Here is a 20904-nt window from a genome sequence, read left to right as displayed (position 1 = left end):
AATCTTGATAACACATTACAAATTTGTATTTATTTACAGGCTCCATATATCCACTTCCGGCCCGTATCGTTTACCTACAACGAAGAGCTCGGGAGCAGCGTACTCTGGGGAACCGCAGTGTGTTCGCAGTGGATCGTCGCTGGTGTAAATGTTGCTGAGACCAAAATCTACGATCGCAAAAAACATCTGTCATCGGATCGGTGAGTTTTGTCTATACAAATTTTTTAAATCTTCGATTACTGTTAAAGTTAAATTGTGTAATCATCGTTTAATCCGCGATCTTGATGTATAAATATTAATTAATATAGTAAAATAAATTTTAACACAAAGCTGTATATTTTCTTTGCTCTTACGAATATAAAATGTCGATAAAATCAAGAAGTATATTTTGCATCTATTTGATATTTTCGCCAAGAAGTCTGCCTTGGGATCAGATATGCCGTAGCAATATATAACAATAATCGAAGGTTATTAAGAATAACGGGCATTATATTTCTGCGTAATTATATAAATTGCGGCCAATTTCATCGCAAGTGCAATTTTTTATGCGGAGCTCTGCCGGGCACAGGTGGATTTGATTTCACGCTCGAAAATCAAGCGTCACGCGAGCGGAAACATTATAGTTGCGATTTTCGCTGTGCACACTAATCTACGCGGTTCGATCGATGGCGATTGCCACAATCGCCACGACCATAATGTTCTCTAGTCCCGCGCGATACTGTCGACGATATGTCGACGTCCGTGTACACACGTCTGCCTCTCACCCACTATCTTGATCTGTTCCTTGCGTTCGTCCTGTAGTACGATGTTCTCCATTTTAAGATCTCTGCAACAGAATCGTACAAATTACAAAAAAGTTGATCAATGAATAAAATATTCTTAGAATAAAATATTTCACAATGTTATTGTACTTTATATTAAAAAAAGTTAACGCTTATATTTAAAACAATAATTTATATACATATATACAGATTACACTAAAGCTAGTTGATTTTTATTTTGATAAAATATAAAATTTATTTCTTCCCAAAGAAAATTTTGGGAGAGTTAATTCTTTATCATAACATTTTGGAACTCAAAATAAACACGTTAAATATTTTGATAATTAAATCTTGAACCTAAAACTGATAATTAAATGTTAAATCATTCGATTAATCCATTTCGAAATATCCATTTGAATTTATATAATACATATACCAAAGCTTCCACTACTTGATTGACATTCCATTACCTTAATACACGATGTCTTGAAACTTTAATTAAGAAAGCGGGTTTCAATTTGGTTAAAGGAGAGAGAGAAACGTCACTAAAATTAGAATTGATATTTTTTCTCTCGCGATGGATATCTCGTTCTACTGATTTCATTATGATTTTTCGGAATCTGCCATATCTTTGATAGAATAAGAATTACGAAGGCGAAGATTGCAGGCGGGTGAATGCGAAAAAAAGCGCTGTATGCATATGCAATGTGTGTGCAGTTTGCACGATCACGTAGCGCATTCGCGAGATTAACGCTCTCGGCGCAAGAACCTCGTGGCCCTGACCATCGCGCGAAGGTTTCTTTGCTCGTATCGCCGTCTACGAGCGCGGCTCGCGGACCTTGCAAATTGTCGTTTCGTCGGCATGACGGCCTCCCGGCCTCTCGACGCTGTCGAGTTCCCTCGTTTCTCGATCTCATATATCTTTGACGAGATGTCAACATGGAACCGTCCTCTCTCTCTCTCCCCCTCTCTCTCTCTCTCTCTCTCTCTCGAAATTTCACGACACCTCTCGATGTGGACTTATTTGTTGTCCAGTTGTCTAGATTTAATTTTTTGCATCACGGTGTAATATTTGCATCTATTTCCTCAAAAACAAATCACAGAGACAACTCTCTATATCTATTGAATATAAATTGTATACAAACGGAAGTAAATTCTCATTTTTCTGATATTTTTTTGGAGACCTGCGATAGTAGTAAAAGATAATGTTAAGATAATATCTTCCAAAAATTCGTTGATGAATAGAATGGTATTAGCTGCTAAAGAGCTATGTATATAGATGTGGGAAAATATCGGTATGTTTCGTACAATCGGTTTCCAATTGCGGAGGTATCGATCGAGGGATGATATCGAAATTTCTAGCTAAGGCCAGCTGTCATCGGGATCAGACGTCAACGGCCCTGTAGCTTATCCGTGGCAGAGACCTTGGGACCTTGAAACACATCATTAAAATCGCATCGCCAGCGCGCGCGATGCGAGAGTGGAGTCAGTATGCGCTTTGGGTGTCGCTAATAAGTAATAAAAGAGGACTCGCTCCTCTCTCGGAACACGTGCCCGCGGCGAGGTTAATACCGTCACGGGATGCAAGGCGCTCTCGACGGGGTCGTTACTCGTTGACGGAATCTAGAACGTCCACAGCATTTTTCTTTATTCCCCCGCTGCTGCCCACTTTCCATCGAATCTCGAATCGTTCGAATCTCACGGACGAATTCCCCGAGGAACGTTTGCCCAAAGAAAAATAACGAAATGAACGGGTTCTCCGAGTTTATCAAAGTTAATTTATTGAGCTATATCTGTTCTCTTTTATTATTCTTAGTTAGAGTCTCTTATTTTCAATCAATAACTGTACAAAGACTATATATCAATAACACGATGACAATAAAAACAAAAGATTATTAAAACAGTAGATAGAAATTTTGAAACAAAATATAAAATTTTAAGATATGCGCCAATTTTATTTTATTTGTTTTCTAAAAATATGAAAATTTTAGATGGGTTTATATGATTTATGTTTATATCATTGACAAGTTCAACGGAAATAAAATTTTAAATATATGTATGGCGAACGTATAATCATTAACATTCAATTCGTAAATATCAATTTTATATTTCTCTTCTGAACGATTCCGTAACTTCAGTTAATACGAGAGAATCGATGCAATTAATATTTACACCTTGTAAAATTATGCAGGATATTACGGATTACGGTGGATCTTCTTGTAATCAACATTTCACGTTATCAATTCTAGAGTAGCGTTAAGTCTGAAAAGTCGATACATTAAAGTATATTGAGATACCGAAGGAGGGTATCTGGTATTTCGATCATCAAAGCACGCGGTGTGTACGGTACTCCAATATTGAAACGTGAGTATCGAGCGGATGCACCGAGCGCGGCCTCCGAGCGATGTGTTTCTGCTGCATCCTCGACTGCTGCGGGATAATAGTCGAAACGACCCTGAAGCCGAGGCCACGGTTGTTCGTTGGCCTGGGCGATTACGTTTCTTTTCCATTCGTCGTAGAAGCCGTGCGGTGCGGCGGCAGCGCTCGTTCTTGGGATCTCGCGCGTCCGCGACGAACTTTCGCGACAAATCGCGCGAGATCCGATTAAAGCTCGCGCTTGTCTCGCGCGCCCGCTCGCAATCGCGCGAACATAATTGCCGGCGTAAAGCGACAGGTGGTCTCGCGGGCCTGATAGCAGAAAAAAAATAAAGAAGGGGCAAAACAAAAAGCGCGAGATACGTGTCCCGCACGCCGACGCCGTTAACGATCGTCCCTTCTCTCGCCACCTCTCACACTGAAAATAAACTCGCGCGGTCCGTGACAAAAGTGATCGATGAACGCGGCGATCCAGATATTCCTGGTGATCCACGAGCAAGCGACGGGAGATGAGTTCGTGTATTGTAAGATGGAGCCACGAGTTGCATCCGAAGGAGATTGTATTCTACTATTCTCCATTCCGAAGATAAGAATTCTTCTTCTGTTACGAATAAAAAGCGGAAACTTCGAGATTTTTGTTTCCCAGTATTTCGACTACAACTTACATTTATTAAACGTTTTTAACATCTCGAAAATATCTCACGTTTGCATTCAACTTTGAACGTAGAACGGATAGTTTCAAGGAAAGATTTGCTCTCATAATTTGACCTGTTCCTTGACACGAAGATCCTTTTTTTACGGATTTATTGCTAATTGATAGTTTATCTTTTACATATCGCTGTACAAACTGATAGCATCATCTACCGTACACGTTCTCACAGTCGCATTTACCTCCTCGCGCTCATAAATGCTCACGCGCGCGCGCGCGCGTGTGTCCGATGCACCCGCTCGACTCGGATGTGCGCATCCGTAAGTACTTAAATTTAATTGCCGGCCATGACCGTTACATCGCGGCAGTTATTTCGGTCTTAATAACCCAGGTCCACTGAGCTGTCGCTCGGTTGAGCGGGGTCATGTCCGTGTTACGAGACGCGAAATCGCGTCTCGTGCGAGATGCGCAAGGTCGAAACATGCGAATCGTGCGTGGAACAGAGGGAGCGATTTATCATTCCTTCCGCATAAATATTCGATACGAAACGCCGCACTGATTCACTGACTCACGTACGAGTACTGCGGAATAATAGGTAACGAGAGATATTTGGGATGCGATGCCCGAGGCGAGGTTTTAATAAACTGTCCAATGCGCACCCGGACCCGTATGATAAACCGATCAGCGGGCGAGATACTTACGGAAAATAATTCGGGCAGCTTGACAGAGAAAACCGCGTAAATACGTTTACACCTTCCCGTATGCGTACAAATAACTGCGTTTTCGCAGTTGTGCAGTTGTGCAGTTGTGCACACAGTCTGCCGTTTATTTCGGAGAAACATTCTAATTTAACGATAAGTTCCTTGAAGAAAACGGGGAAGTAACCCTTATAGAAATTTAATACTGTAAGTGATTATTTGGCTAGTAATTAATTCTCGAATTAATTACTTATTTTGAGTATTAAAATAATTAAAAACAGTACTTTTAATACTCGAAATAAGTAATTAATCACTAGCCAAATAATCACTTACAGTATTAAATTTCTGTAAGGGAAATTTTCCTCGGATATAAAAGCCTTAGGAAAAGTCTCGAGCGTTCACTGCTTTAATATTTAAATTAATGTTCAAATAATTAATGTGATAACTATATCATAAATATTTGGGAAGCAAAAGCGACTATTTTAGAATGAGTACAAATACGTTTGTAATATCGAGTTCAGGTAGCTTTTATACGCTCGTTTCAACGACTCGTAAAAAAATACGCTTCCGAAGAAACTTTCAAAAGATTTCATATGCATCGATGAATCTACGCCGCGATCGGGCATAACGATGAAGATCGTGAAGACGACGACGAGGTTGTTGTGCATCCATCCGCTGGTTATTCGTCGACCATAACCCGCACGTCCGACGCGTATCTCATATTTTTCCAGCTGGCACCCCGCGCCGATTCTGTGCCGCAGACAACGAGAATAAAACGGGTTTGCGGCTTATCTCGTCTTAATACGCGTCGTTTATCAGCGAGTCGATACGCGTGTGGTGTGTTTACCGGCGCGAACGACGACGCGATCTTTTCGGCCGAGTATCAGTGGCACCTGGTCGCGTTCGAAGGCGCTCATTTGTGGCTATATTAACTCTTTCATTGCTAAAAACGTGTTCAGCCGAGATTGAAAATTCTCGCGATAACGACGTGACCCGATCGGTCGTTAGAACGCCTGTCGCTTTCTCCGCTGGAGCTTACGTTTCGTAATTATCCCACGGTTTATATCACCTACTAATGATCAGTATCGAACTTTATTCGCCTTTGCGCTCTGGCTGTATAATCTCCCGTTATTACACAGTAAAACGATATTAATGTTAATTAGCAGTCATCCACGCGTTAGTGCTGTAGGGTTACTAAGGTTCTATGTGTAATACCGGAAGATTATATGGCTAATATACGCAAAAACAAACAACACACAATGTAATAGTCACTAAAGCCGAGATGAGTTTTACTTACAATAGTTACGAACGTAATGGGCAAACGCGAATGAATAGTACACGAAAGAGCGCTATAATTACCAATTAATGCATCTGCAATTAACGCATCAAACGCGTTAAAATTACTTCGTTAAGCGTTAATTCTGTGAGTACCAAGCTTGCATTTATCGGGACAGAAATCGAAATTGTTCAATATCCTTTTTTCAAAATTGTGTGACTCCGAAATCATCTATTTGCACATTTTTAAGTACGTGAAAGAGTATATATACTTATGTGTAGATATATTTGAGGATACACTGAGAGCGAAAGGGTTAAATATCTCTCGCAGGTAATCGGCATGATATCGCGATTCGTGTGTTGCCAGTACACCGTGCGGCTCTCCTCTGCTCACACTTTTTTTTGCCCTTAGCAGGGGCCACGATGCGTGGGCGGAAGGGATCCGGCCAGACGGGGTCATCGGCCATTCCTTGCGTTTCGCCCTTCTCGCGCGCAGATACGCGGCGGCGTCTTCGTGGCCGCAGCCGCGAGTCTACATCGCGTGTAAATTAATCCTAAACTTTTCAAAACTAAAGAAGCAAAAACTGAAATTTATGATTACGCTGCAAAATATACGAAGGAAGTATACGACACATAGATACATAGATAAAAAATTCAAAATTCTTTCATGTCTCTCCTCTTAAATATTATTTTTATTATAATGTATCTCGCTTACGTAAAGCAGGAAATGGCTATAATCGTAAGATATAAAACATCAAGTCAAGTTCCTTCTACGAAAATAACTTTGGCTCTATGAACAGAACTTTTCGTCTCTACAAAAATATAACACTGCGTCATAGAAAATGTGGATCTATATTTCTAGATTCTGTTTATAAAAAAAAAAGGAAATAAAAAACGCCTTGTTTTACGACTATTTACCGCCATTATTTCACCGGCCTTTGAGGATAGGGTTATCGTTCCGTATATCAGTTTCAAACGATTGTTTTAAGTTGAACTAGCTCTAGGAGCCAGCCTACATCGCGCTTATAAAGAGGGGCTTCTACGAGATGACATGTAATCTACGGGCCACAAGAGTTCCGACGAGAGGTTAAAGGCGGGTCGCTTCTCGAATACCGCGAGAATTATTGTCGGTGAAGCGGTTTAATTTTCAAACGCGTTTGCGGTCGTTTCAGTGCGAGCTGTAATTTCCGTGCCGCGCCATCCGCCATACACCATCGTGGGTGGCGTGACGCGAAATCGGCGGTATATACCGAGGCGGTAACGGTAGCGATAAAAATATGCCGCGTCTCCCGATGCTTTACGATTATTGTTACGCGCAGTCGGCAGTCGCAACTAGAGTCAGAAATTTCTGAAGCCTGACGGCGGAAAGGTTTATCGCGACTGTTTCGCGCTGTATCGCGACAATCGCGCGGTTGCCACGATATGAAAAATAAATGAGTAAACGAGGCTCATAAATAAGGTCCCGTGATAAATCTAATAACCAGACGACAAATGTTTTCCGCCTTTAACGAAGCCACTCCTAACAGCGAAAATTTTTCTCCGTCGTAAATAACAACTCAGCGTTGAGTTTAATTAAAGTTTGAATTAATCGAAACGCGAAATGTGTGCAATACCAATTAGTTGTTTATTAAAAAAATACACGAGAGAATGTTAACAACATTCTTTCTGAATATAATCTACTAGGTTACTGAAATAGTTTAATATTCCTATACATGTTATACATTGTATATTATTAAGAAAAAATCTCTCTCTCTCTCTCTCTCTCTCTTTCTCTTACTCTTGATAATATTATTCAACGTACCGATTCTACTCGAAAGCCATCGTTCTTTCTCATAATATTCAGACATTCTTAGTATGCGATAGTGACTAATGATACATTTCCAGTCTTGATTTAGTACAACTTGCTGAGCTCGTAACAACACAAACCTCTTTCAAAAAATATATATATAAAAAAAGAAACGTGCGCGCGTCAAAACCGGTGATGTCGAGTATAATTTAGTCGAGCGTCGAGTCGATTCAATAAACAGGATGAACAAGACGTTCGATGAACCCGACGATGACGTGCATCCTTCGAACGGTGGAGGATGCAGGCGCTGCGGGACGGCAGAAGAAGAAATGGTTGAGAGACGGAAAGGTAGAATGAAAAAAAGACACATAGAGAAGGGTTGGTGGCGAGAGCGGGAGGGAGAAGAGGAGGAGGACAGGGTCGAAAGGCGGCGACGGCGGTCGGGGTAAACCGGCGCGGAAAAAACTCGGAGTAATTTACAACAATCGTAAACGTAAGCGCAGGCGCAGCCGGCTTGATTCATAGTGATTGCCTAACGGAACCAGCGCGAAAATTTACTCGCGCGCTACTCGTCGCCGACACCCAACATACTCCCGTCGAAAAATGACATCTGCATTCGGCCAGCGTCATTTGCTTGCTCGTCCGTCCGTCAGTTACGACACACGTCTAATTTATTCGTGCAGAGTCGCTTCGTGCGAAATCGTGGATTTGAGAGTCTCTCAAAAAATTATTTCTATTCAAAATTAGAATCTATCGTTGAAACGCTTTGATAGATACTAAGAAAAGCATTACGAGACACCAGAGAGACGTAAATTGTCAAAGCTGTGAAAATATCAATCTTGGCGCCGTTCCTTTGGTATTTAATTTTATTGTGAATCGTCGTCGATTATTTCCAAGTGTCTGTAACGTTAGAATCTGATTTGATTGAGATTTAATCTTTACCGATTTACAAATGAGTAAGTTACGGCAACAGCTAATATTTCTGTTACATTGTGTCCCACCCGTAAGTATACGTAAGTGTTCGAGGCACGCGCGTAGGTGCATGTGGACGCGTGTTTGCCCGTGTGTCCACGTGCACCAGCTGCGATCGTCGCACGTAACGAAAGGCTCGCGTTCGCGCGATGGCAATTATCTCGAGGCGAATTCGCAATTAAACGAGACGATATAATTTATCGGCGGACCAGTTACTCTCGCGAAAAGGAGGTTGCAGACACCGGGCACTCACGGGGAAAGGGAACGGATAGAGGGATGGGGCCAGCCGACGTGGCGCGGGCCCCCTCCGTGCGTTAATTTATTAATCAAACCTGTTCCAGGACACCTTCCGCTCGCCGGGAGTGGCCCGTACGCGCTCGCCATGTAATTGATAATAAATATAACGCGAGTCGTTTTACTTACCGGCGTCGACTGTTCGTCGTCGACAACGTCGAGGCGGAGAACACGGCCACGGTGATACACACACACCTGGTGTGTGACGATGCATCCGCGCGATGCACACGGCTGAAAGGGATTTAAAGCTGCGCTCCGATACGTCTGCTGCGTAAATAGCCGTGTCGTCGCGCGTAATCGTCTGGATATATGAACTCCGCTAGAATAAACTAGCGTGAGCGGAGGCATAAATCTCTCTTTCTCTGTCTCTCTCACTCTCTCTTTTTCCACTCATCCGTCGTGCATCACCGTATCTACCGCCGCGACTTGTATTTGTATCTGGATTAGGCGTGGGAAATTAAACTTTCTACATCATGCACACACGCGAGAAAGGATTACGCGCGATGCAGAAAAATGCCGATGCACCCTATCGCGAGCGTGCGAATCGATGTGATGTCGTGATGAATTAACACGTCGAGTGGTTCGATCCGTTTGCGATATTGCACGTGGAAATGTTGCGTACAGGCTATCTCATAAATTTCATCGCGATTTTATAAAAGCCGCGATTTTTAATTTGGCACAAGATTTTTAAAATTTTCATTTTATTTCTGATACTAATTATCGCGACGAGTTAAAATTTAGCTTGTAATTCTGTTAAATCTTTCGTGCAAATAAATTTGAAATTAACTCAAGCACAGAATATACGTCTCTATTTTGGGAATCTGCATTCTACAACTCGCATATATTTTCGGCACGAAAGTTTGGAGGTCGAGGGGAATATCAACGAGAAGATTTTGACGAAGATCCGCATTTTCCAAAGCTCATCTCACGCTTATCCATACGATAACTTTCGAACGTGCCTCGATATCCGACCGAAATCGCGGCTTTGCCTCGAACTGCCTACGTGCTCGATGCTCACCGATCGTCCATTTCCGAAAGCCTCTTCTGGCTTGAGAGTTTCGCGAGGAACTTTTTCATATGTTCCATTCTATGTAGTTGTTTCTTTCTATTACTGCCTAACGCAATTGTGATAAATCACAGTGTTTAAGTGGCCGATCGGTCTCCTCGCGCTTTTCTAGAATCCGCAGTTCCGTGAAATGATACCCTTGTCAAATGGATTGCCCCCCCCCCCCGTGAAATTCGCGTTTGCACTCGCGTGGAAACGCATTTCGCGATCGTTTCGATTTTTCTCGGTTTGTTGACGGCCACGGCGAAAAAAAGCCGGATGGCCCGGCCGGTGAATTATAGCCGCTCGGAAGGGGCCTGGGAGCACCATTAAATGTGACGTCGTATAATAACCGCATTAATATTGTAACGAGCGTCGATGCTCTCGCCCCGATCCAACGTACATCGTATATCGAGGCACATACATCACCCCGTTTCTCTTTTCTTTGGTCCTACTCCTCGCTCTTCGTTTCTCTCTCGTGAGTGAGTGGGAGAAAAAGGGACGACGGAGCCGCGCAAGACAGAACGAGAGAGAGAGAGAGCTTCCTGATTTGGATGCGGGTTGCAGGCGCCGATGACCTCGGATCGCCACTCTGGGGGGTCCTGGGGATCCGACTATCCTCGCGGTTCGTTCAAGAGTGTATAAGAGAATGGACATCGGGGCAGTGAGAGAGAGAAGCGAGGGATTTTGAAATATCGCATGGAATATGTAAACGGCGGGCGAGAAGGATTTTTCGATTCGCGATGGGACCACCGAGTTCTTTCCGAGTGATATATATACATGGCGCCCTGGATTCTTTCTTCTCTGAAATCTTGCCGAGTGTCCGGATCCCCTTCGAGGTTTATCATTTAAATTATACACGATTAATCCACGTGCGCACGTGTGTAAATATCGATCAGGCTGAAAATTTGAGAGCTTTCATGGCTCTCTCTCTCTCTCTCTCTCTCTCTCTTTCTCTCTCTCTCTCGTTTTATAAAATAGAGTAAAGAACGCAGATCAATTTTAATTTTTACTCTAACATCATCGAATTTATGCTTAATATTTTCATTTATGATAAAGATTAATGAGGAAAAGATAATATTGTCATATTTAATTTGTACATATACATGTTTTAACTCAATTTATTTTTGCGGTGACCGTAATGTTTATTGCGGGATTTCAACTATAAAAAAGCTAATATTAGATGCTTTGGTCGTCGCATTAATAGAAAAATCAGCGTGTAACATCCGAGGTGTTCGGCTACGTCGACAGAGAAAATCCGCGATTTCGGCTTCGATCCATTAAGCCTTAACCAAGAAACCGAATAAATCACAAAGGGTGGCCGGTGAGCGGATCGACGCGCGTCGCTTCGACCGGATAACCGGGGAGGAAGCGCGCGGTACATAGGAGAGGAAAGTCGGGTGGTACACACGTCGAAGATGAGCGCGGATACATCATGGTGAACGAGGGTTTGAGCGGGGGCGCCGGTCGAAACCCAGGGGTCGAACCCGGAATATTTATGGCGACCGCGCGGCTCCTATTTTTATTTGGTACGAGAAATCGCGCTTGCGGAGAGCTCGCGGGAAACCCGAAAAATATACCCCCGTTATTTCGCTTTATCTCCGGCCTATCCGGACTCTTTCCCCCCCCCCCCCCCCTCGTTTCTCCATCCGGCTCTTTTTATTCAGCACATCGTCCTCTGTCGCGTGTTTTCGCACGTTTCCCTACATGCGGTTTCAGCTCGCTCTCCGTCTCTTTTCGCGTTAGGTCGCAGAGAAAAACGGCAGCACGTCTTTTACCGCGAAAAGGTCCCTTTTATCTTCGCACTGAAGATCCGCCGACGTCTTTGAATGTCGCCAGCAAGACATGCTAATGCTCGTTGGCGCGATGAAATCCTGGGCGGTGCGGAATCCCGGATTTCAATAAAAGCGATAGCAGTTCCCTTTGCGATTCTTTTGTTTACCGCGTAACTTACATATGGACGCACAGAAAATACGGCTTATACCTACGTTCAGTAATCCACGCGGCAAGCTACATTGAGATCATTTCGTGAATCGCAAACGCGAAAATGTTACGTCGTAATAATCTAAATACGATTGATCCGTAAATTCGACGGCAAATTCAAGTGACGACGCCTCAAAGAAATCAATAAATAAATCACGGTGCTTAAACAGCCGGCATTCACCCGGCATTCGAGCCATTCGCCATTCTTCTGCTCAAATCCGCTCGAGCGAGCCAGCAATTAATTTTAAGCTCGAATTCACAATAAGCCAGCTTGACGCGCATTCCACGGTCATGATAATTGCGAGAAGAGAGTAAAGAGAGAAAGAAAGAAAGAGAGAGGGAGAGAGAGAGAGAGAAAGAGGGATGGGGGAGAGATGGGGACAGAATCCGGGAGAAGCTCTCGGGTTTCCGTTCGAACCAGAGCCGCATTGCCTATTGTTGCGACATAATGCATCATTATAGCGGCTTACTCGCTGCAAGAGATGGCCCTTCGCCTCCAGGGGTGGCGAGGGAAGGGAGGGAGTACTCGTATTAAGAGCCAGATTAGCGGACTTCCCTGGATAGCGTTAGGTTAGTTAAGAGGGGGGATACGTTTCAAGGGGATTCCCTTGGCCGCGAAACAGTGAGGGTGGTTAAACTTCGATAGGAAAGCATCGATAATTCTGCGGGTGTTTTAACGATACACACGAGTCCATTTTCCCCCCTCGCGATCGATTCCCTTTATATTACCTTATTAATTCGCTTTTTAATTTTGCTTTGCGAATTCATAATTTATTTGTTATATATATACAGTTCTTTTCTCTTTTCTTACTAGCGATTCAAAAATAGTATCGGAACATTTTATACAGCCCGAAGAATAAATTTTTATATTTCGAATTCATTTGACATCATATACATCGCAAAATTCAATAAGAAAAGTAATACGAGAAGAAATGTAACAAGTAATATAACAATATTGTTTGAGATAACATTTTTCTAATATTTGTTACTTCGTTCAAACTATACCACTTTACTATTTTTCGTCATAGCTTTGTGTCAACATAGAAGTGTTGACTACATTTAGATTTAATATAATTGTAGCCATGTAATTCTAATTGTATCGAGAATTGTACCATGTTCTATTATAGATTTTGAAAAACGGGAGATGGATCGAGGGTTGCATTTTTAATGAAGGGCAATGTTTTTTGGACCGAACGTGCGTTCGGAGGAAATCTTTTACGAGATTCGTCTCGAAGGGTCACATGAAGGAGGAGGAGAGGAGTAGCGGAAAAGGCTTGGGTGGCAGGGTGCCCATTAAAAGTTCCTAAGGGTCAATTTCCAGTCAAATACACTCGAACGGTACCTCGTCGGGGCGCTTGGGCGGTTTCAGGCCGCGAAATCGATATTAAAGCCGACCGTGTCTATGATGGGAAGAAATATCGAAATATCTTACGCAAATGTGAAATATATCTTATTGAAAAATCGATGATATTTTACTAATTGTAAGTATTTATATTCAATCAAAATTTCATTGAATTCTGATTGACCAGTTGTCTTACACGCGCAAAACTTTCTTCAAATTAAAGAAAAAAGTCTAGGAAAAGAAGACATATATAAGTATAGTAAATGATATAAGCATGAAAAAACCAATATTAACTCTGATGCAATCATACGCGCGGGTCGTTATTTTGACTGTGCGGTATTTTCCAAAGGTTCAACGATTAAATTAATAATTGCAAAATTAATTTTATAATATCATTATTATTTAAACTTACTGTTAAGATCTCAAGGAACTATGAATTTTTTCAGAATTTTTAGTAAAGTTTTAGATTGCTTAATATGCCGCGGACGCAAACGTTCCCATACCGTTAGTGGGTGCCGAAAAGGAGCGTACGTTTGCAGGGTTAACAATTTAATCCAAATCTGATCTAAAGAATTTTCTAAAAAAGGCTTAATTTGTGTTGAAAAATGCTGCTAACGAAACTCCGCGAAACGATCCTTCTTACAATGATAAATTGCGTCGGATGGGCTTAACCGTTAAAATTTACAAAAGATCACAGATATCTTCGACAGCGTTATAAATATAGCGAACTAGATAAAGTAGCGTATCTGCCTCGTTCGTGTTCATCGCGTAACAAAGAGTTAAGACCGAAAACACCGATCGTGGGCGTCGAGGCAGGGAATTAACGACGGGCCGACGTCGGCGTCAGGAGCATTGGCACTTTTGCGGTGTGCGTAGGCGAGTGTATGTGTGCGAAAGACCAAAGTCGACGTAAGAGACGAGAGCGAGACCGAAAGAGGGAGACAGAGAGAAACAAGGACGACGAGGAGGAGGCAAAGAAGGTTGTCGGGAGGTCGTGGAGCCGTGAAGGGGTGCGATTCCCGCTCGAGAGCGACGTACCGAACCCCTCAGGTTCAACGTACAGATAGAGAGGTCGAGGGAGCTGCTGCGAGCATCGCGACGTCGAACATCGTCGACGCTATCGACTCCTCAGGGTCGATGCACGCCACTCAACCTGACCTAGGCGTCGTACGCATATTCGAAACTCCTCGCGCATTGTCGCGCATTGGTATTTTATTGCAAGAACGGCCATACATTTAAATTCTGGTTTTTAGTGGTCAACTTCAGTTCATTTATATCCACCTATCGCGAATGGGATTTTCAGAAAATATGTACTTGAATGTAAAAATCCAGAGGAATATTCCGTTGAGAATTTTTAGTTGTGCAGTATGATCTCACACCTCATGATCTGTATTCTTATTAATTATATTATAGATGATATAACGGAACAAATTAAATCTTATCGAATTATCGGATTATTCTTGATATTTTAAATTATACGTTATAGTATTACTATAGACAAATAAAATTAAAAAGTAATACAATAACTTTTTTTATCTGGTGAAAAATTTATCATTTCTGTAGCTACTGTCTAATTATAATTATTATTATTTAACATATGGCCTTGCTATGAATTATTGTTCAAAAACTTTCGTAAATTCTTTTTTAAATTTCTTTTTTATGATCACATAGCGGCTTATCCGTAGCAACTAATATACGCTTTATTATGGCATCAAAGAGACCATATTTATTTAATGTATCCGAGTGCATTGAAAAGCGCGACGGAAATCTCATGACAGTATTTTAATGCATATTTAAATGCGCGTCAGAACCGAACAATAAACGATAAAAACGCCTGCGTGCGGTGTGTTATTCGTTACTTTTATCTTTTCATAACGGGGTGAATTAGAGCTACTCGTTAATCCTCATTGTTTCGCGAGCGTTCAGCCCCCATTCGAACGATCAATTTGTAATCGAATATATCCACCGTGTGCGTCGCGATGAAAATGCGACGCGGTGCGGAATCCGTAATTGCGAGCGTTAAATTTCACAGCGTGTATGCGGTGCGACGGTATGATCGCGGCCATGCAGTCGAGCCCGGAAATCCAATTTCGGGAAAAAGAGATTGCATCGCGAGCATCGGTAGTGAATTGCTCGATAGGACGCGCGAAAAGCAGATGCTATTGCAGCAACGTCAAAAAATTTGATATTAAAGCTATATTATTTTACAAAACATCTCGACATGAAGTCTGGTAACATTGATCCCATCTGCAATTAGATTACGGCAAAATTTAGAATGATTTGAAATTAATGATAATCTTCCACAATTTTTGTGAGTAAAGGATGAAAGGCCAAAGAAAGTAACTAGCAGTATTGACGAGCAAACTAGCAAGCAAGTCGAAAGTTCTTCCGATGGGATTTGCCGTGAACGGATATAGTTTCCCGATGGTCGATCAGTCGGTGATATTAGAGACACATCTTTTCCATTAGAACGTGTCAGGCCGTACGAGAGAGCGTCAATCTCCGCGTAAATTAGTCCTTCTCGGAGACTCCGTTCCCTTTGGTCCTTGACTAGTAGGTATTGGATTCGCTGGTTTTGGCTTCCCCCCTTTCTTTTACAAACGACCGAGATCACTCTCCGTCGAACTCACCAATTTCGACATTTGTCACTAGTCACACTCTGTCGACGATATTATTTAACATGTCGCAAGGATCGATCAATTCGTGGCATTAGTGAAAATATCAAATACAAATTAAAAAAAAAAGAGTACTTCGATATCAAAATATCGACATAATTATGTAGTTATTTGATATTAAGAGACATTTTGATGAAATGAAATAAAATTTCCATTTAAGAAAATGTTCCGTCTTTAAATTCTATCGTAGGTACCGGAGTTTTTTTTTTGTAAAATCAAGCGATCTCAGAGATCCCAAGGATTCTCCCGTGGTTCACAGCAACCAATTTGCAAGCGTTGGGTCTGAAGTTTCTCAGATACGCGCGAGTCAATGAACGTCGTTTTTACGATCAATCTATCGGGAATTCGTGGCTTATAGCATATACCGCCGCGCCCGCGCCGCCGCTGTCAGAGGATTCACCGAGTCGAGGGGAGGCGAGTTAAAATGGAGATGTGAAAGAGGTATATCGGCAGGACGAAAGACGGAAAACAAGGTGCAGAGACGAGGAGGGCGATGCGGTTTTACCAGAAGTACTCCGAGTACTCCGAGGATCTCTTGCTGGTCGGGAAGCGGCAAAAGATGAAAGATATCCGAGATTGGCCTAGCCATTCCGCTGCAAGCTTGCCCGGATATGGGTTTATATTGCTCTTTCGCTTTTATAGCGTTCGACTATAAACTCGTCCGAGACGGGCTTTTCGTCGGGCGCCGCGCGTTCACGCCGCGTAGGTACTTTAAAAAGACTCGTGCGCGCGTAGAGCTATCGACCGTTATCTCACGGCGGAAATGCATTGATAGATCATGGTCCTGGAGGTTTCAAGCTACCGAGAAATTGTAAATGCCGTAGATGCTTAAATATTCGTATTTATGATTTTATAGCTATCGCAACTATGTTCCGGGCGAGGAATGATTAACACTGGGCGTTTACCATAACGGTACGACGGAGATAAAACCTAAAAAAGAAGACTTTGAATAATAATAATAATATCTGAACATTGTCTGAAGCATAAGCTTCAAACCAAAGAAATTTAAATAATATAGAAGAATACAGTTGAGAAATGATGATTTGATGGCAAGAGTAAGTTAATGTACATACTCTCGTCTGGTTGTACTGTCAGTTTTATGTTTTTGTAGTTTGTATCTCATACAGATCTGCTAATTACCAAAATTTTATTAATTACGTTGGAAAGCGCACTAAATAATTGTAAATAATTACATTCGCGATCGATATTTTGATTTTTTTTCCAAGAAAAATGTTGCTCGGTATAGACGACGTTTTTCAAAAGGATACTCTTGGAAGACGAGAATAGCTCTTGAATAGAATCACGAGAACGAGCGTGTGTCCTCGTGTCACAGAAGACATCAAAGGTGCTCGTCTCGTCTACGAGATAATCGTTCGCGCGTCACACCGCCTTACGTTTCCTCGTAACAGGATACGGCTCTATCGCGGGTAGCCTTCCGTAAAATCGTCCCAGCGATATATTCCTCCCATATCTCTCAGGTACACCACGCTTAGATCGCTCTCTCCCTCTTTCACACCATAAACGAGGGGAGGGAGGATTTATTATTACACCGTGGCGGCGATAAAAGCGAACGGACAATAATAGCGAGAGCTGCGTGTGAGAGGGAAGATGCCCATCGCGGAAGTTCGTGTTTTACGCTCGAATGTGAGCGCAAAAAGCGCTGGTGATTTTTTTGATAAGCGGTAGTACCTACGCTACCGAACTACGTCGTTACGGGAAAGAGATGTAGGTTGAACGATATAGCGCCAAAATTCGTTATAGAATGGGGTATTAGGGCTAATAGATTATATCTGATTATATCTACTTTGATAATTATAATGGTCTGCCAGAAAATGTCTCAAGGGTGAATACGGAGGAAGTTTGAATCACAAATAACTTAATTCATTAAGTTTATTTTATAATTTACAAGACGATCTAAAGAAAAAGAATAGTAAAATAGAGAAATACAAAGAAATGCGAATATTTAAATTACAAAAACCTGAAAACAAAACTGGAGAGCATTAACCAACCACAATTAATTATATGTACTTCCTCGAGAGTTGTAAGATTCGCCATAACTTTAATATTATTATTCAATAAGGAATATACACGCGATAATATAGCGGCGCTGTAGCGATACAGCCGGCTAAGAATTTGTATAACAGAGCACGAAAGAAAGGAAACGAAAATTGTGGCGGGAGGGGGGCAAGGAGGGGAAACGAATCGAGAGAGAAAAGGGCGGAAAAGAGATGCGATCGAGAAGGACCTATAGCGGAGCTCTATATCGCAAGTGATGCACTTGACGGGGAACAGAGGGGAGTAAATGCACCATTATCGAGTGCATAAAGCGTGCCAGACCGGTTATGCGTATTTACGCACGTTTCCTTAGCGCTCGACGAGGGCAGGAGAGGTGGCGGGGAACGGACAAATTCGCTCGTGAATTACCGAGACAATGCACTCGTACGCCAAGCCATCACCGAGGCGAGGAATAATGTTACTCCCGTAACGACTTTCTCTCTAACCCTTTACCAGTTACAACGCGCGGATGTTTGCGTCTGTAGTAGGTAGTAGCACTCACTCATATGCGGGAGTATCCCAAGGTTCACATGTTTTTTGTCCATTGTAAATTCTACAATGAACAATCAATCATTTCTTTAAGATAATTTAATCAATGTTTTTTCATGCTTCCCATGTTTTCATTCTTCTATACCTTTTTGGTATTAAAATATAATTGAAGAGTATTAAAATATATATAAAATGAAAAAAAATTCATGGAGATTATGAGTAATACTTGTATGTTTTTTTTAACAATTTGGTTTGATAGAATCTTAAAAGTGAAAATAATTCCATTGCGAATGGATTGAATTATTGCCTGTTTAAGATCGGCAATCGAGCGAGGGTGAAAGGCCTCGAATTTTTTGCATTGAAGCCGGTATTAATGAAATGCTATTAGCTAATGAAGCAGATGCGTATTAATACCAACGTGAATTGGCATGTCGCGTTGACGAGGTTGAAAAAAAAGAGGAAAAACGAAAGAAACGGTCGTCGGTATAATCCTGTCGCTTTCATGCGCAAGGCAAACCGGAACCTGAGCGCATACGTCTATCTTTACGCGCCGCGACTTTTAAATGTCTCGTGACGGTCATTAAAATTCATCGAAAGGGCGACAGAACCGACACATCGTTGCGCAAGATTTAAGATAGGCGATTAAGAGAACGACGGTCAAGATACTCTCGGAACGGTGAGCATGCCGCAACTTGTACTATCAATACATATATAGCGATCGACAAAAGGAGATAAAAAAAATTGCATAATCCGCTCGCGGACGCCGCTCCTAGATTACAAAATGTATTTGTTTTGCAAATTAACGAGGTACAAGCCCACTGTCTACTGGACTTACGTGGAGTCCATTGAAAAACATAATTCGTAGGTAGATTATGACGACGTATATACTTGATCTCCTTGCTTTTTATTCGCATGTATTATTCTTTATATATTTTTTTCTTCACAACGACTTCTACGCTTGTTGCATCCTACGTGGCCTTATGCTTTTAATCTATTCGTTTATTTTTATGCTTCGGTATTTTACAATGTTTTAATTTCATCTCTCTAATGTAACTTTTTAAAATTAAAATCTTCTGTGATAACTTCTTATAATTCCCAATCCAAAGGGCGGTCTTTTATCTTTCATGTTAAATATCTTATCGGATTTCAAATGAAAAATTTCTATAGACTCTAGTTATGTTAAAGTAAATTCATCGTAAGATTTGTGAGTGAAGACTGTCCCTTTAGTTCTTCATCTCTTTGATGGAAAAGTTGTCGCCGCGGCGTCCTTCATCCGTGTTCAGGGAAAAGTTCCCTAGCGGTGCGTAACGGTGAACCAACGGTGACCAACAGCGTTGTTTCCTCTGTTGTATGCAAATGCAACCGGATGGCGTCAGCGCGTGCCGCGCATTAACAACGTCAGTTGACCTTGCGCGATCGATCGCACCGATCCGAGATTTCTCAAGGCTCGCTCGCTCGCTCACGCAAATCTCCCAATGCAAATGCAACCAGACGGTGTCGCGAAAAGGATGCGACGCGGAGCGCTTTATTTTTTTCCGTGGAAATTGAATTGACGCGAGATGCACAGGACGAAAGCCAAAGCGCGCTTCCGGCGACGTGATAACGTCGCCGTGACGTCGAGAAGGCGAGACGCGGAAATGCACGTATGTTGATAGAACCGTCTCCCGTAACCGTCTTCATTCATTTCTGTAAATTCCCCTGCTCGCCTTTTCGTAGCTCTTTCCTCCGCTTTGGAAACCGAGTGAATAATCGTCGAATGGTATCGAAAGTATTTCGAGATGTTTTCTTGCAGATACGCTTTTAGATCTACTCGCGGTGAGTCGGAAGGAAATCCCGTGATTTAAATTCATCCGATATATTGGAGACGCTCGACGTCTTTCTTCGGCGAATAAAGCGCGAGCCATTTGAATTGAAACATTTTGTATAAATATTGTGAATAGAAGGATCAAATGTTTGTCGAAATCAGGGATTAAAACTGCTTCAGATAAAATTTAAATTTCATAGATATGCAAAACTAATATCTATTTTTATGGACGACAATTCGAGGAAATTAATGACGTTATGTATGTTTTTCCGGGTATTCTCCAATGAAAGTTGAATTTATCATAAATGCTAGCCGCATGTTACGCTCCATTAAATGCACAAAACTTGTTAGTGTCGCAAATAAACGCGGAGACAATCCTGCCGAGATGATCTTGAGAAAATATCGCAGCCATGGACGATTTGCTCTGCTCTCGAGGAAGTCATTTGAAAACGCCACAATACTGGATATTCGAGAAATCTTGTTAAAACGACGCAAATATATCACGTTCTTTGTAAGAATATATATATAATCTCTTATATCTTTTGTGAGGACATAGGTATATGAGGTCTGTAATATTAAGTCGATTATTTTTGTAACCGTTCAACGATGGAATTTTTATTTAGGAGAAAATTATAAGAATATTTTTGCTGCTAATAAAAAACGCGCATCGCTTAATAAAAAAATATTAATAATAATGAAA

At 41.8% G+C, this 20904-nt stretch overlaps 1 protein-coding gene and 1 long non-coding RNA gene across 2 annotated transcripts in view; one reads left to right on the top strand and one right to left on the bottom strand.

The window, feature by feature from the left end:
- LOC139822425 (MAP/microtubule affinity-regulating kinase 3-like) overlaps window positions 1-20904 on the bottom strand; it is a 208105-nt gene that overhangs the window by 3393 nt on the left and 183808 nt on the right. The window contains exons 4-5 of the mRNA XM_071794105.1: window positions 765-826; window positions 38-167 (exon numbers count right to left, since the gene is read on the bottom strand). Of these exons, the coding sequence (XP_071650206.1) occupies window positions 38-167; window positions 765-826 (192 nt within the window). The remainder of the gene's footprint in view (window positions 1-37; window positions 168-764; window positions 827-20904) is intronic.
- LOC139822426 (uncharacterized) overlaps window positions 69-20904 on the top strand; it is a 109574-nt gene continuing 88738 nt past the window's right edge. The window contains exon 1 of the long non-coding RNA XR_011734519.1: window positions 69-200. This is a non-coding gene — a long non-coding RNA (uncharacterized lncRNA). The remainder of the gene's footprint in view (window positions 201-20904) is intronic.

This window comes from Temnothorax longispinosus, chromosome 11 (genome assembly GCF_030848805.1).
Source record: "Temnothorax longispinosus isolate EJ_2023e chromosome 11, Tlon_JGU_v1, whole genome shotgun sequence".
Taxonomy (NCBI): Eukaryota; Metazoa; Arthropoda; class Insecta; order Hymenoptera; family Formicidae; genus Temnothorax; species Temnothorax longispinosus.
Note: the sequence above shows the minus strand (reverse complement) of the source record. Positions and strands in the feature narration are given on the sequence as shown.